Source organism: Magallana gigas, chromosome 7 (assembly GCF_963853765.1).
Source record: "Magallana gigas chromosome 7, xbMagGiga1.1, whole genome shotgun sequence".
NCBI lineage: Eukaryota > Metazoa > Mollusca > Bivalvia > Ostreida > Ostreidae > Magallana > Magallana gigas.
In genome coordinates this window covers 27164773-27181145 of record NC_088859.1, presented here as the reverse complement: position 1 = coordinate 27181145, position 16373 = coordinate 27164773, and the positions used below count along the sequence as shown (strand labels likewise).

Below are 16373 nucleotides of genomic sequence, written 5' to 3'. Positions count from 1 at the left end.
TAACCCGCGATAGCGGGTTACGTAAATTTTTTCTGCAACGATCGCTACCTTCATAACCCGCATTTTACTGTTTATTTAAGCATTGAATCATTGTTTTTTGAAAGATGTGGTCTCATTAATGCAACGGTGTGTACATACAAATTGAATAACGAGCGCTAGCGCGTTATGAACATTTGTTTGCACACACCGTTGCACGCGTTATTCAATTTGTATGCACACACCGTTGCAGTTATGAGACCACATCTTTAAAAAAATAATGATTCAATGCTTATATTTACGTTTTTTTACATTAATTCTCTTTCCGAAAACATGATTTAATTTTTTAAATCTCTGCCTTACTCAACGAGTAATGTGCAATAAACGGAAGAGCCATTGGAACAGCCGAATCATGCTGACAAAAATAGTGCACAGAGATTTGATAACTTATGAGAGAATTTTTTTGTTCATTCTGTAATTTGATGAATTTACTTTTGGTATTCTAATAAATAAATCAATTGAATTCATTTTACTGTTAAAATATGTTTACATCAAGAAGTATTTATCAGCCACGGTAAGTATAATATCAGGTTGTGATCTGGCTTGAAGTCGCGAGGAGAGTGAGTCATGTAGACTCATGTTCTTCGAGAAATACTAAAGGAAGACTGTATTCATACGCACCAGATTTGGTGATTGGGTCTTCTGTGTTATGCGTAAATATCACTCAAATAAATCAATGCAATTTAATAGAGGGAAAGAAAGTAAATGTAAATATATTAACATCTCTCTTTTAACAAATCAATAAATTGATAATGAAAAGTTACTTTGAGTCTGACATCATCATGATATTTCGTGCAGTCCGTGATATTTTGTAGGTCGCTGTAGATTTCGACCAATCGATAAACGGGGGATGTAGATTTCAGTCTGGCTGTTTCTATAGAGCTATGAATTAACTATATAAGTTTTCGTGAGAAATAGAGAGAAATAATACTTGGTAGATGTAAATATAGAAAATTTAACGTCGCACATTCAAATTCAGGGGCAATATACACTGAATGTAAATATACACCTATGAATTATTTATAAACCGTAAGAAATAGAGGGAATCATACTCGATAGATTTGACGTCAAGCCGTTGTAACGCAGATTATTAGGCTATGCCTTCTGGCAGTTTGTCACTATATATTCAATACTCATCTATTTTCGCACATCTTCGCTAGCCAAGGGTTTTCGGTCCACTTTGCTCCCCATAAACCCTTGGCGGATTTCATTACGAAAACTCGGTGACAAGCTCCGTTTTATGATTGGCTGCAGCTGCGAGTAACTGATCCAATCGCAGTGCTTGTAAATATAAACTTTAAAAGAAAACACATGTGTGATCTTTGGTAAAACATTCGGTGCTTTTAACAAGTTGAGACACAAGTTCTCGAGTACAGTGCCTCCCCAACGATGGTCTAACCAGATCGCTTTAAAAACCTATATATTTTACTGGGATTGACCATAGTTCTACAAACTTGTCAAGGCTCGCGTGATAGCACGGGAAGTAAACATGGCGAATGTAGAAGTTGCCTATCCCGTTAGTATATACGTTCCTGCTTATGGTTATTGCTTTTAAAGGTTCAGTGAGCGTTTTATTTAATTTCTTTGGTCCGCAATATTCACAACGATACCTGATTTTATAGCATGAAAGCTTTCATATAAATCGGCGACTTTTTCACTCCCGGTACAGGTCCTTACAAAACACTATGAATAAAACAATCCGTGCTTTTCCTAGGTTATAACTTAATTCGTATTTAATAGCATCGTTAATTATGTTCCGATATTCGGTAGTCAACATGTTTTCAAGTTGTATTAATGCTGTAGTGTGTATATAACCTGTTGTTTAATGCGATTAAAATGTAAATATGCAAGGGGCGCAACTAAAGTTGCTCGCTAGATAGCGCCACCACATCACCGAGTTTTCGTAATGAAATCCGCCAAGGGTTTATGGGGAGCAAAGTGGACCGAAAACCCTTGGCCAGCGAAGATGATTTTCGCATAGTATTAACGGTTTTATAAAGCGTAAGCATACTATTCGCTATTTTAGTCCAGTAAAGAAGAAGTATCGACCTTAAACAAATTGCAACAAATTTTTTTTTTATAGCTGTTCAAAGGTGTTTTGTTCGTAATCTAAATAAGAAAAATCCACTTCAAAATATTGTAATTTAAAATATTTTTTATCAAAAAAAAAAATCGATATATTTTGTATACGTTCAATGTCTTTTATGCGCTACCGTACCTCAAGTTTATGACGTATTATTGGTGAATCTTACGTCAACAACATCATGAGAGATGAGATTTTATGAGAATTTTTTGTACCTTGCAGTATTTCTAGGAGGTAAGTTATAATTGAATATATTCAGTAAAATATTGTTAAACATTTTTACATGTTTTGATCTTCTTCCATTTAAAAAATAATAAATCCACACCAGACGCGAATCGGTCAGTAGTACGATCTCGAAGTTAATGACATGTTATACATGCCAAGATTTATTTAGACAAAATTAAAGTTTTCATTTAATTTAAGAATTATTTTGTCCTGCATAAGATAATACAGCCATCTTTTGTAATTTGTTCGAAATTAAACGTATTCGTTGGGGGTCATGCAGACTGGAAAAAAATATGGAACGCAATTTGGGTCAAAAATTAACAAAATACAGCATAATGCTTCATTTTTTTCCCCATTTCGCAATGGAATAATGAATTTCTTTTTGAATAAATAAGATGATTATATTTATCAAATACAGTGTATTTAATTGTATTTCAATTTTAAATGTATGCCGGATTTAAATCTCATTCAATTTAAAATTAATTTTGTCTTAAAAGTCAAATTGTTGATATAAATATATCTTCTATAATTATTTACTCAGTGTATTGCTTAAGATTTAAAGTTTAAATCAGAATTTAATCTCCGATTTAAGTTACTTAATTATTTTGATTAATCAAGAGTGACAAATGTAACATGTCTACAAATGTTTTTTCTTTTCAAAACTTTCAGCAATTATGGAAGTCTGCAAAATATGTCATGGTCCCCTTGCTACCAGCAGCACTGTATGTTTGACTTCGAAAGGAAGCAAAACTATTAATGCAGCAAGTGAAGAAAGAGGACAGGACATACTTTGTATCCCTGGGGATGTCGTTCACACAGACTGCAGAAAATTCCTTACTGATAAGAGAAGAATTCTTGTAGCAAAGCGGAGAATAGCAAATTGCTACAGCGATACCTCAGAACCTCCAAAACTCAGATCTCATTCATCTTTTGACTTCCGGGACCACTGTTTGTTCTGTGGATTTCCAGCTAGAATAAATGAGAGGAAACGTGAAAACGATGCCTTTAGTGTTAGAACATTTGAATTTCAGAAGACCATTGGAAAAATTTGCGAAGAAAGGAATGACAGTTGGAGCCGTGAAGTTAAAGGAAGGCTGGGAGTTATAAATGACTTACACGCAGCCGATGCTCTATATCACCAAACGTGTAGTTTCAATTTCCGTACCAGAAAAAACATTCCTAGCACATTTTCTCCAACACCAGCGAAACAAAAAAAGGAATGTACCTCAGGTAGACCAGTAGAGCTCATACAACAAAAAGCATTCATGAAAATAACTGATTATTTAGAAGCAAATGATGATGAGCAAATTACCATAGTAGATCTTGTTAAAAAAATGGAAGAATTTTGTGAAATTCCTTACAGTGTTGTGTACATGAAGCAAAAGCTTCGACAAAAATATGACAAAGACATTGTCTTCACCGATGTCAATGGCAAATTGGACGTTGTCACATTTTGTTACACAGCTAAATCAATTCTTCATGACTTCTACATGCAACAGAAAAAAGATCCTGAGTCAGACAAGTTTGCTCTAATAACCGCTGCATCCAAGATCATACGCAGTGACATTAAGTGCATGTCCATTTCAAAGCAGTCTTATCCATCCCCAACAGAAGTAGGATCGATGAATTTTCATACAAATTTCTTACCGCTGTCACTGAAAATTTTTTTAGATAGCATTTTCATAGAAAAAAATCCTAATCTGAAGATAGCAGCAATTGGTCAAGCGATGATTCAGGCGGCAAGACCAAGAGTCATTATTTCACCATTACAAATCAGTCTGGGTGTTGTTCTGCATCAACACTTTGCCTCTCGTTTCCTTATCGACACCTTGCATAATCTTGGCTTCTGCACATCCTACTCTGAAATTAAAAAGTTCCAATCATCCGCTGCTGTGGTACAGGGCAATTCACTTCAGGTTGATGTTGGAGAGGAGTCTTGTTTGCAGTTTGTTGCAGACAATGTTGATCACAATGCCTGTACGATTGATGGTCTGAATACTTTCCATGGAATGGGAATCATGGCAGCAATAACACCAGTTGTGAAAAAAGATTTTCAAGTTCCAAGAAGAGATGTTTCAAAAGAGGAAGTACTGAACATTGGAACAATTGATGTATCTCTGTACCAGCAGAAAACAAAGACTAAAAAGATACCATTTGCCAAACTCACAATCTTGGAAGCAAAAAATAAATTTTGGGAATTAGACTTCATGTCATCCATAATTTGGCCGTTGAGATATCCAAAACCTGCATGGTCTGGATTTTTACAGATGTTTAATAGTGGAACCTTCCCTGGACAGTCTTCGTCAGTTTTTTTCCCAATGATAGACCTTGATCCAAGTAACATGTCTTGCATCTACACAACACTCAAATTTGTTTGTAGGGAAGCTTCGAGGTACAACAAAACGCCCGTAATAACCTTTGATCAACCCTTGTATTGGAAAGCGCTTCTTACTAGAAATGAAAGAGAAAGTGACTTAAATAGAATAGTAATACGCCTTGGAGGTTTTCATTTACAGATGAGCTTCCTCGGTGCCATTGGTCACAATATGGGTGGGTCAGGTTTACAAGAGCTTCTTGAATGTGTCTATGCTCCAAATGCCGTTGTACATATGCTCAGTGGGAAGGCTGTTTTAAGAGCCGTCAGAGGTCATTTTTTGGTCGAATCTACTCTTTATGCCCTAATTCTGTCTGAGATTTATGGAATACAAATTCCAAATGAAGAAAATGGAGGGGGAAAAAATCCAAACGATGAATCAAGGGAACTTCAACCTGATGACACAGATTTAGATATGGAAAATCATTCTGCAGAAAACTCGTCAGATTGCAACCTTGCACAGAAGGACAGCGGTGATGCAGATGAGGACTTGAGTGGCAGAGATGATAGCTTCCACATGTGGCATCCTGACTTACAAATTATTTGTGCAATGTATGACGATATGTGCAATGAAAATTTATCAGCAGATGAAGCTTGTAAAAATGACGTTTTTAAGGGCATAAAAGACAAAATGTCAGGATTTATGAGAGATCTCCCCTCGAATCGCACAGCTACTCTTTGGTTTGAATACCTTAACATGGTTTCCCTCCTGCACACATTTATAAAAGCTGAAAGGACAGGGGATTGGTTTCTACACCTACAAACAGTTAAAAAATGCTGCCATATTTAGCTGCTGCTGGACATAACCTATATGTTAAATCTGCATACATTTACTTGACTGAAATGTGCGAACTAGAAGAGACACATCCTGATGTCCATAGTCTTTTTGCAGCAGGCTATCACGTTGTTCGCAGATCCAATAAGTACTGGGCAGGATTATCTACCGATTTATCAATAGAACAGATCTTGATGCGTAGTCTGAAAACAACAGGTGGACTAACCAGAGGCAGAGGAATGTCCGAGTATCAAAGAGCGTTGTGGTTATTGTCCAGCCCAATATGTGCAGAGATTACTCAGAGTCTACAGATATTGACAGAAGTGAACTACAGCACAAGTGAGCAGCATAAAGAAACTTCAAAAAGCAGACAAGAAAGAGACCATAAAGACATGTTAGTGCTTGTGAATCGGATAGCGGAGCGAAACCCTTTTGATAGAAATGTTGATCAACTTCGAAGTATCGAAACAGGGATGACAGCAGAAAAAGATGTGAATGTTGATAGATGCAATGAGATTGGATCTAAGGTAATTTCTTCATTGTCTGGAAATGATGCAACCACCTTCTCTTTCAAGAAAAAGAACAAAGCCATAACCATGCACACTAAACAAGCCTTAACAATCGATAATGAAACTGCCCAAGTAGATCCCCAACTTTTATTTCAGAGGATAACAACTGTAGCCCGAGACGCATTTCCCGAAATGAGTGAACTTTTTAAATTTGAACTGTCAAGTCATCCTTCTTCTCTGTTTGATAATTCGGGAATGCCACGAGAAGCGAACAAAAGCACCCTTGCAGATGCAATTTGGACGTCGGGTGAATGCGGGATTGATGCCTTACCAGTCGATACTAAATATGTTCTAGATGGTGGGTCTTTATTGCACAAATTACCGTGGACTTGGAAATTAACATTTGGTGATATATCCCAAATGTATTCAAGATACGTTGCTTCCAAATTTTCAAACTGCATGGTTGTCTTTGATGGTTACTCACACGGCCCCACAACCAAAGATGTTGCTCACATCAGACGTTCCAAGGGGCTGACAGGACGTGATGTTTTCTTCAATGAAAATACACCATTTCGTTCAAAAAAAGAAGTGTTTCTGTCTAATCCATCAAACAAACAAAAATTTATCGACCTCTTACAGAATGACCTACAAAAGTCAGGATGTTGCACAATAAATGCAGACTGTGATGCAGACCTTCTGATTGTTCAAACGACGTTATCGCAAGGAAAAGAAAATAATGTCGCTCTTATTGGAGAAGATACAGACCTTTTAGTGCTTTTATTGCATCACATGGATCTTGCGGAAAGCAAAGAAGTTTATTTTCTTTCTGATAGAGTTAACAAAACTGGAAAAATATGGGACATTAAAAAGACAAAGATACATTTAACAGACGAAGTTTGCGAGTGTATTTTGTTTTTACATGCATTGACAGGTTGTGACACTACCTCTAGAATATATGGTTTGAGTAAGGGACAAATGTTAAAGAAAGTAAAAGCTAATTCAGCTTATTACTAGGAGGTTTCCTCTCACTTTCTTACAAATTCGCCGATACCATCTAAAGAAATGCTTGCATCTACAGGGGAGGATGTTATAGCTGGTTTGTTTGGCGCTCAACCTTGCGAAGGACTAGACATACTGAGATTTCGGAAATTTGTCACCAAAACATCCCGTGTTCAAAAACAGGTACAAGTATGCAGTCTCCCACCGACATATGCAGCTGCAATATATCACATTTACCGAGTATACCATCAAGTACAACAATGGATAGGTAATAACCTGGAGCCTGGGGATGGAAGTTGGAAAACGGGATTCTGGTTCCAACGAAAACACATCTCCCCCCTGCACCCGAGGAATTATTGAAAATAATTCGCTGTAACTGCAAATCAAATTGTGAATCCAAACGTTGCAATTGTAAACGACATGGTATTGTTTGTTCCATGAGTTGTGGGGAATGCCGTGGTCCGAGTTGCTCTAATTCTATTGATGGAGACATTAATTTTGATGATGAATGAGGATCACTTTATGAACTTTTATCGACTTTAAATCTACTCAAACTATCAACAAATTAAAAAAAATTATATTTTAAACATTTATTAATTTTTTAAAATACATTTATGTCTGTATGTATTTTAATAGCAAACTCTAAGATAAAAGTTTGTCACAATGTATCATTTGAATTATTTTTGGACAAATTTGTGACCCAAAATATCATTAATTTCAAGCAAAAAAAAATATTTTCCCTCTAGAGGATTTAGGTGGATTTTTTATTTAAGTATAATATGAAAGTATAAATGCGTATGCCATAAAAAAATTTTCTGTTGCAATTTGTTTAAGGTCATCCCCCAAATTTTGCTAAATTGACTGGACTATATGCCGAAATAGAGCACGGCACATGTTTTCAACGAAAATCTTTCAAGCGCCGACAGCGGGATTCGAATTCACGACGCTAAAATCATACCTACTTGTAGCCCAAAGCGTTACCGCTACGCTAAAGTAGCCGTTATTAAAACTAATAGTATTTTTATATATAAAATGTAGATATGTACGATTGACATCAAGCAATTAAAATTATTCATTTTTCCAAAAACACTTCTTTATTGACGGAATTTTAAAGTTAAAGTTTCTTATAAACTTTTGAACAAATTGATTGAACATTTTACAAAGAAATTCTACATGAGAATCACAAAAACGCTTTTTTAAATGAAGCTTGATAAAGAATGTACAAGAAAAATAATTCAATGAGATTTCGTCTGCTAAACATTTCGAATTTTCTCGGTAAGGTAAAACGTCTCTCATTTCTTGAAAAGAACATAAACCTTTGTTGACTTTTCGTTGTACAACAACTTGTTGATTAAATAAACCATCAAATCAATTGATTAATTTGAAGAAAAAAACAAACACTTGCTTTTCCGGTGATTATTTTTAGGGACTTGTCAACACTCGAACGTCACAGCTACTAGCAAAGCACGTCAGTATATTCAACAGTCGGCATAATAATAACAATAGTGTTGTGTTGTGCATGTACTATGCCTAAATAGTAGTCAGGGTTTGATACATAGTGCACTCGCCTCCGGCGCGTGCACTATGTATCAAACCCTGACTACTATTTAGGCATAGTACATGCACAACACAACACTATTATATAAATAATGACCCCAGTAGAATAATGACCGGGGGTAATTTTTCCACGTAGAATAATGACCCCCGTCAAGAAAATGCGTCATTTTTTATCATTTATGACTAAATCTTAGAAATATGTTAAAATGTTGAAATCGTAATTATTTTTTGAAACAAGATAAAAGTATATATAACTTAGTACTTTGTATACACACATATTCAAGATGGTATATGTGCATTTTCATGAGATTTAAACAACTTTTGAATTTCAGGGCAATTATTGAAATAAACTGTACCTTCTTGAAATCACTTGATTGTATTTCAAAGAGGGTTAGGTGTTACATGTACGATGTGTCAGCAGTGTGTTTACTATATGCACATAGTCATTAATTTTTTGTTGTTGACCACCCAGCCTCCTTAAGAACTCTGTGTTAAATAACACACTATACTTTAGTCCGTTCATACCAGGGGCGTAGCTTGAGATAATATTCTAGTGAGGCAAATTTACTGCGGCAGGGGGTCTGGGGCCGCCTGAGGCCCCCGGCGGGTCCAGGGTAGAGCCCTGGTGGGAGGTTCAGGGGGCGAAGCTACCATACGAAAAATGAATTTGGGAGTTTTAGAATGTGAAAAAACCCATTGTCCAGAACGAAGTTATCATACCAGCATCTATTCACAGTATTGTCGTATACAAATTTTTGAATTATAAGAAATTCAAAAATTGAGAACACGATTGTCGTGTACTCAATTTTTGAATTCTTTATAATTCAAAAATGTGTATACGACATTATCTAATCAATTAAAACTTCTTACATATTTTAGATGAATGAACATTTTTATTTTAATCGTTGTTTTACTTCAAAATTTTAATGGGCCGATTCGGCGTTTTTTGGAGTTTGCAAATTGTGAGAATATTGTCAACTGAGACCATTTGGTGCCTAAATTAACCGTTCTAACCAAATAACTAACGTTAACCTACCTTAAAAGGGCATATGGTCATGATTGTGGTAAAAAAAAATTATCTTTCCAATTAAAATTATATTGGTCAAAATTAATGAAATTCATAACTTATTATTTCTTATCATACAGGTACCAGTTTAATCAGATTATCTTGATTATGTGTACAACAGGCTTGGGGTGAATTACATTGTAAAGTAATGCATTACATTACCATAACTTCATGAATTTGGGCATTAAATTACCATTACCATTACTTAAATTTCTTGAAGTAATGCATTACATTACCATTACATGATTAAAGTAATGCATTACCATTACCATTACTTTGTGAAAAGTCGACAATAAGTTTTAAAAAATTTAAAGTAATTTAAAAGCTAAATAAAAAGTTTTGGCAAATGTGTCATATATAAAACACGCTTACGTGTATTAATAAACATATTTACAGGTTCATGTTCACTATCAGGTTCAAATTTAATGACTTATACAAGATTGCTGTTGAACTTTATGATCAGCAAAGTTTCAAAGGTTTCATCTTTTAACTGCATCCTGTCGGGTTTGAAAATCTAAGATATGAGTGTTCAGGCAATAATAGAAAAAAATACACGAATCTTGTATTAAACTTTTTAATATATACAACACTACAACAAAGATGGAGAGAGAGAGAGAGAGAGAGAGAGAGAGAGAGAGAGAGAGAGAGAGAGAGTAAAATTATTTTCAAATGGGTTATAATACTCTATAATGGTATATCTATGGTACACCACTTGAAATTGTAGATCAGTTTGCTTATCTTGGCATTATTTTTTACTACAATAATAAATTTTCTAAAGCCGAAAAACAACTTGCTGAGCAAGGTAGGAAGGCATTATTTGTATTGAAAAAAAAATATTAGAAACATCCTTTTTAATCAGAATACTTTGCTATCATTGTTTGATTGCTTTGTTGGCAGTGTCATTAACTATGCTTCTGAGGTATGGGGTTCACTCAAAGCACCTAATATTGAGAAACTTCATCTTGATTTTTGTAAACATATCTTGGGAGTTAAAAGGTCAACTTGTAATGTAGCAGTTTATTCTGAATTAGGACGCTGTCCTCTGCTGTACCAAAGAATGTTCAACATAGTTAAGTTCTGAAAAAAAAATACTGTACCATAATAATTGTATTACTCAACATTGCTATTATACACTATATGACTGTGTCGAAAAACATAATGCAAAAAACTGGTTGTATCATGTTAAAGATTTTTTATGCAATCCGGGTATGTTTGAATTGTGGGAAAAACAAAAAATAACAGCTGCAGATCTCATTGTTGTTAAACAACGTATTTTTGACCAAGCTACACAGTATATTTTTTTTCAACTAGATATTTCTAGTAAATGCTCATTTTTCAAATACTTAATTGCAACCCATGATTTACAATTTTATTTAAGGAAACCTATTCCAAACAAATATCAAAAGTGTATTTCCAGATTCAGGTTGTCTTCTCATCAATTGTCAATAGAAACAGGTCGATTTTATAATATTGAAAGACACAACAGAAAATGTTTTTTATGTTCAAATTCTATTGAAGATGAATTTCATTTCATTTTAATATGTCCCATATACGATGGCTATCGCAAAAATACATTAAGCCTTATTATTGGAAAAAACCTTCAATGTGTAAACTTCTGCAACTTTTTAATGTTGAAAATGTAAAGGAACTATGTAATCTGGGTAAATTTATTTACTTTGGTTTGAAAATAAGACAAGATTTACTTAATACAAATTAGATGTTGATATCATATGTACACTTCTGCCACATTCTCCTGTTAACCTACCTGTACGTGTATATTGTTTATATTTATTGTACTGATAAGCTGTATAGCTTAAAGTTAATAAAGAACTGAACTGAACTGAACTAACACTCATTACTGGAAATAATTTGTTTTGATACTTAGATTATCCTGGGGGCATTGTGTGTTGTTAACACATTCTTCACAGTAAAGAATTCATTGAATGCCCAACTAATTGGAGTAAATTTTTCAAATGATATAAAATTCTTAATAACAACACTCTTAAAATGTTTTGCAATTGTGTTGTTATAGCTAGTTATATTGACAATTTAAGAATGGATTTTTTTAAATCATACAACTAAACTACCTTTATCTCAATAATTATTTTTCTTCTTTTAATAAAACAATTTTTAATCAAATACAATTTAAATTATTCAATTCATCACAGTTTTATAAATGAACTTGCATAGAAAAGCATAGTAATGCAAAGTAATGCCATGTAATGCCAGCATTACACTAGATTTTGGAAAGCAATGCATTACATTACCATTACTTTAATGCTTAATTTGTGGCATTACACATTACAAGCATTACTTTGAAAAAATGTAATGCATTGCAATGCATTACCATTACATTTAGCCTTACCCCAAGCCTGATGTACAAGTATTAATACAAGCTCTTGCATAACATAAACATTTAGTAACTGTGATCATCTTAATTTCAAATTCATCATTTATAATAGATGGTGAGCTTTTCTTATAATCGAGTAATTTTTATAGAGGCATAATCACTGTAGATACTTGTACACTGTCACTGTGTTTGTGCTATATTGTCCAACTTGGAGATTGTTCTCATCATCCACACATACACCACAGGGATACCCTACCCCTTGTTGTGTTGTAAGTCGAGACAAAAACTGACCGTCCTGATCCAGGATGTCAACCGTCTTATTTGCATAATAACTATCACAAACAATGATGTGACTGAGGAGATCAGAACATATACCATAGGGAGAAAACACCGACCGCTGACCTGTGTAGGAGAACCTGTGTTGTCCAGATTTATTCACCACCACTACAGCATGTTTGTTTAAGTCTGATGTACAGATATCACCATTGATGTTTTCTGTGATGTAGTGTGGATACTTATACATCTCCTGTCCATTGTTATTCCTCTGTATGTTCTGTATCTCTTCTCCTGTCTTGTTGTACCTGGTGACTTTAGCCTCTTCATCCTTTATCATCCCCACCAGTATGTCCCCGTTGATGTTGGAGGAGTATATGCCGATTGGATCCCAGTCTCCCGTTTTAATGAATTCAGTGGTTGTATTATCCACTGTTTTCATATTAATGACTTTGTTCCTTGTGTCTGTATAGATCAGATTCCCATCCTGTGTGACTGTGTGGTAGCCTTCAGATCCACTGGTTTGTATATCCTGTAGCCGATTCCCTTGTAGATCTGTTTGGACAAGGTTACCATGATGATCACTGCTCCAAAGAGTGCCTGATTTACCTAATGATATATGACGTACTCGGCCAACACCTGGTACTTTGTACTCCAAAACCTCGATGACAGAGGAAGACAGAGATAATGTTTGTTTCAAGTCAGCTTTCTCTCTCACCTGCTTCGCCTCAATCCCTGTAGGTTTCAACTGTGAAGATGCAGTTTCCATTGGTTTTATTTCTCTGTTCTCTGTCTTAGCGTCAGGAACAGTTACTCTACCCAGTAGTTTGATGACATCCTCCTTGCAGTATTGACCAGCAATAAATACTGGAGGGACTGGTTTGGTGGTCTTTGGTATTGGTTGGATATTTAAATGTTCAGATAGAGAAAAAATGATCGGATTGTTTTGAACTTTAGTAGAGGACAAGTAGGCATGGATCTTTTTGACAAAATCCTCAAGAAAGGAGATGTAATCTCTGTATGTGTTGTCTTCACTCTGGAGATTCTCCATTAGTGACTCTTCCATTTTGTTGACTTGTTCTATATTATCTGATGTTACTGAGTCCACCAGTCTTTTAAGGGATTCAGCGTCAGACTTCATAGATTCTCTTATTTTATCCATGACTGCTTTTATTTTTTTGGCATCTTCTTTAATTTCTGTCTGTATATCTTGTGTAGTTGGGAGAAAATGCTGATGAATTTTATGAATTTCATCAAGGCAATGAGTAAATCCCTTAGAATAAATTGTTTCTAAATCGGCCAGATTATGTTTCTGATGGTTTTGTAGTGCACATTTGTAGCATAACGGAGCTTGGCAGTCCTCACAGAGAATATTTATTTCTTTTGTCGGATGATCCTTGCATTTTTCTACAGGAAGTTCACGCGTGCGTTGTCGGTAAGGAACCACTTCATGATTCTTGGTGTCTGAATTCTTCTGATGTTCGTCTCTGCATTGCTTACATATTGATAAGTGACATGGATTGCAATAAAACTGACAGTTTTCCTCACAATTCCCATTGCCACACACCAAGAAGTGTTGAGCAATCACTGGTTCATCCCGGATAGTATCTGACACTACTGGGTTAGATATTGCCATCTGAAAATTGTTAAAATGATTTTTATTATGTAAAACCACCATAGATGTATATAAATGAAAACACGCCAAAGTGAAAGTTAAGTTTTGTTCAATAACAATGGACGTTATTCTCATAAAAAAAATAACACTGTATAGAAAAGACATGTATGGTTGCGCGCATGCCTTACAAATAAATATGGAACACTGTCTTGAATAAATAACATACCTGGCAATAACAAGTGATGGCTTATCAGACTTTTTGAAAAAACGGGAATTTACGAGACCGGTAATTTTATTAACTTCCTGGTTGTAGACAAGATCAATACTTTGTTTTTGGTGCTAGATTTAAACTGACGTCAAAGGATGTCAAGAACATATTAAGGTGGAAGGCTACATCGTCAAAACATGTCTGACTTCCGTTCGAAACGCCATTGTGTTCCCGATTGATAACATTATGTCGTGGTACAAAATAGCTATACACCGTTTAATTGAACTCTTCTAACTAAGGAGGTGAGATAGGAATGAAATCACCAAAACGCTTAGAAAATATGTCAATTTTCTTCCTGTTTAAAGCTTTAACTAACATTGATTATCAGCTGTTTTGTACGGAAAACATGGAATCTAAATAATATACAGTTTCCCTGCTCTGCTGCTATTGGCAACACATTTTTGTCATGTCATCTGCAACAGACGATCATACATATGTGGCGGATTATCGATATAGGTAAGCAGATGTCAAATTTTCATTTAAACTATATATGTATGATGAATATAAAACGAAAGTACCGTAGTACGATCTCTTGAATTGATCCTAACTTCTCAAATTAAAAAAAACACATTTGCAGTACAAGACTTTCACTGAAACTTTGACATTAAACTAATGTATTTTGATTTAAATAGATACAACTAGGTAGCAATAGCAGTGGAAGCCCGGATTTGCAAGCCAAATGAGGGAAAGACAGAATTCTGAAGAGGAGCATGTTTTTCATTTCCACACATGCATGTGTATCACTATGGACATCTAATGTATGTATTAAGGTAAGGTTTGCGGCTTGCATTTTTTAGAGGTTGTACCAAAGTTACATACCATTTTGTTCACTATACTAAAGTCTTTTTTCTCATGAAATTCAAATGAATTTTGCCCGTCCCGTTTTATAACTACAAAGGTCAAAGTTCATGATTTCCAATTTTCATTTTGATGAAATGTAAACAATTTCGTGAAAATATGTACATTTTATATGTGACTATTATGGGGGTTATTTATGCTTAAAATGTTCGAAAATAATATCACTATTAATATCATGATTCACTTTTATTAATTTCTGATGAACTATCTAATAATAGAATAAAATGCAACAAAAGTTTTAATTTTGGACTACTATTATGTAAACGAAAACATCTTATAACCTTTCCAAGTCCACCGATTTCGGGAAAAACGTATCTTAGAATATGTGTAATCTGATGTTTCTAAAACACTATTCAAAACCATATGATGCGGATTTCGTTTTCGTGGAAATTGAGAAAATGCTTGTGTCCTCTTATTTTTTCATTAAAACTAAAAAAAACCCGCGAAATAAAAAAAAAATGAAATCAATTATGATGTCATAAATTTTGACGTCATAACTGAAATAAAGGGTAGTTGGTGTTACGTCACAATGAAAATGTGTGAGTTATCTCCCTGTAACCGCAAACCTTACCTTAATATGCGTATGGTTGTTGTTTATAATTGCTATTGTATATAAAAAAAGTAAAAGGCAATTTATAATATAATTAACTACTAATATTTTGTTCTGAAGAGTTAAATATATATAATGCATTCGTCAAAAATATGATTTTTCAGCTTCAAACATTATCATAAGCACTACTTATCTTATATCTACATATTTAACATAAACTTGTTCCTTTTTTAATTTTTCTTCGTGATTTTTATTAATTAAAAAATTGATCCCAAGATATTTGAGACCATGTAAAATAAAGAAAGACAACTCTTAAACAGGATCTTTCATACCAAGATTTTTGCAATAATTAAGTATTTCCTTTAATTTTTCAATTTCATTCAATTTCTTTTCTTCATCCCATTCACCAACGAATATTGTTTATATTTTCAGGTTTTTGTGGGATTTTGTCCAGCAGTTTGCCTTAAAAGAATTTTTTTTATATTTTAGTTTCATATTTATGTGGATTCCAATAAATATCATACAAACTTCATTCATGATTTTTTTTGTTTTCATTTCTAAACTTAATAACATTTCACTTTCATAAGAATTTTAAAACAGGAATGTTTAAAAATGTGATTAATAAGGGGTTATCTTGGACCAGACTGATATTTTAAAAATTCTCTAGAAAATAGTGTATTGTATTTTGAGGTATATTATTGTTGAATACTGTGCCTAGTATTGGTAACAAATGCATGCAACAAAAATCTCCTACACTTATTTGGTGTAGAGACCCACCTTAAATACCGTTAAAAAAGAAACATGTAGGCTTCCTTCACATATTACATTTGTTAGA

General features: G+C 34.2%; 2 protein-coding genes and 1 long non-coding RNA gene across 3 annotated transcripts; 2 read left to right on the top strand and 1 right to left on the bottom strand.

The window, feature by feature from the left end:
• Nucleotides 1-2138: 2138 nt before the first annotated feature.
• LOC117682873 (uncharacterized) lies at nt 2139-7279 on the top strand. Its single transcript, XM_066065162.1, has 2 exons — nt 2139-2353; nt 3014-7279. Exons 1-2 carry the CDS (start codon nt 2308-2310, stop codon nt 5506-5508), a joined length of 2541 nt encoding a protein of 846 aa, XP_065921234.1. The 5' UTR covers nt 2139-2307; the 3' UTR covers nt 5509-7279.
• Nucleotides 7280-11323: 4044 nt separating this feature from the next.
• Nucleotides 11324-14404, bottom strand: LOC105324011 (tripartite motif-containing protein 3). The gene is made up of 2 exons (XM_066067104.1): nt 14089-14404; nt 11324-13883 (listed from the first exon to the last, which is right to left on the bottom strand). Exon 2 carries the CDS (start codon nt 13881-13883, stop codon nt 12132-12134), a length of 1752 nt encoding a protein of 583 aa, XP_065923176.1. The 5' UTR covers nt 14089-14404; the 3' UTR covers nt 11324-12131.
• A 23-nt stretch (nt 14405-14427) lies between these two features.
• On the top strand, nt 14428-16070 carry LOC136270205 (uncharacterized). The gene is made up of 3 exons (XR_010707944.1): nt 14428-14586; nt 14763-14888; nt 15971-16070. It is a non-coding gene; the product is annotated as an uncharacterized lncRNA (long non-coding RNA).
• The last annotated feature ends 303 nt before the right edge of the window (nt 16071-16373 follow it).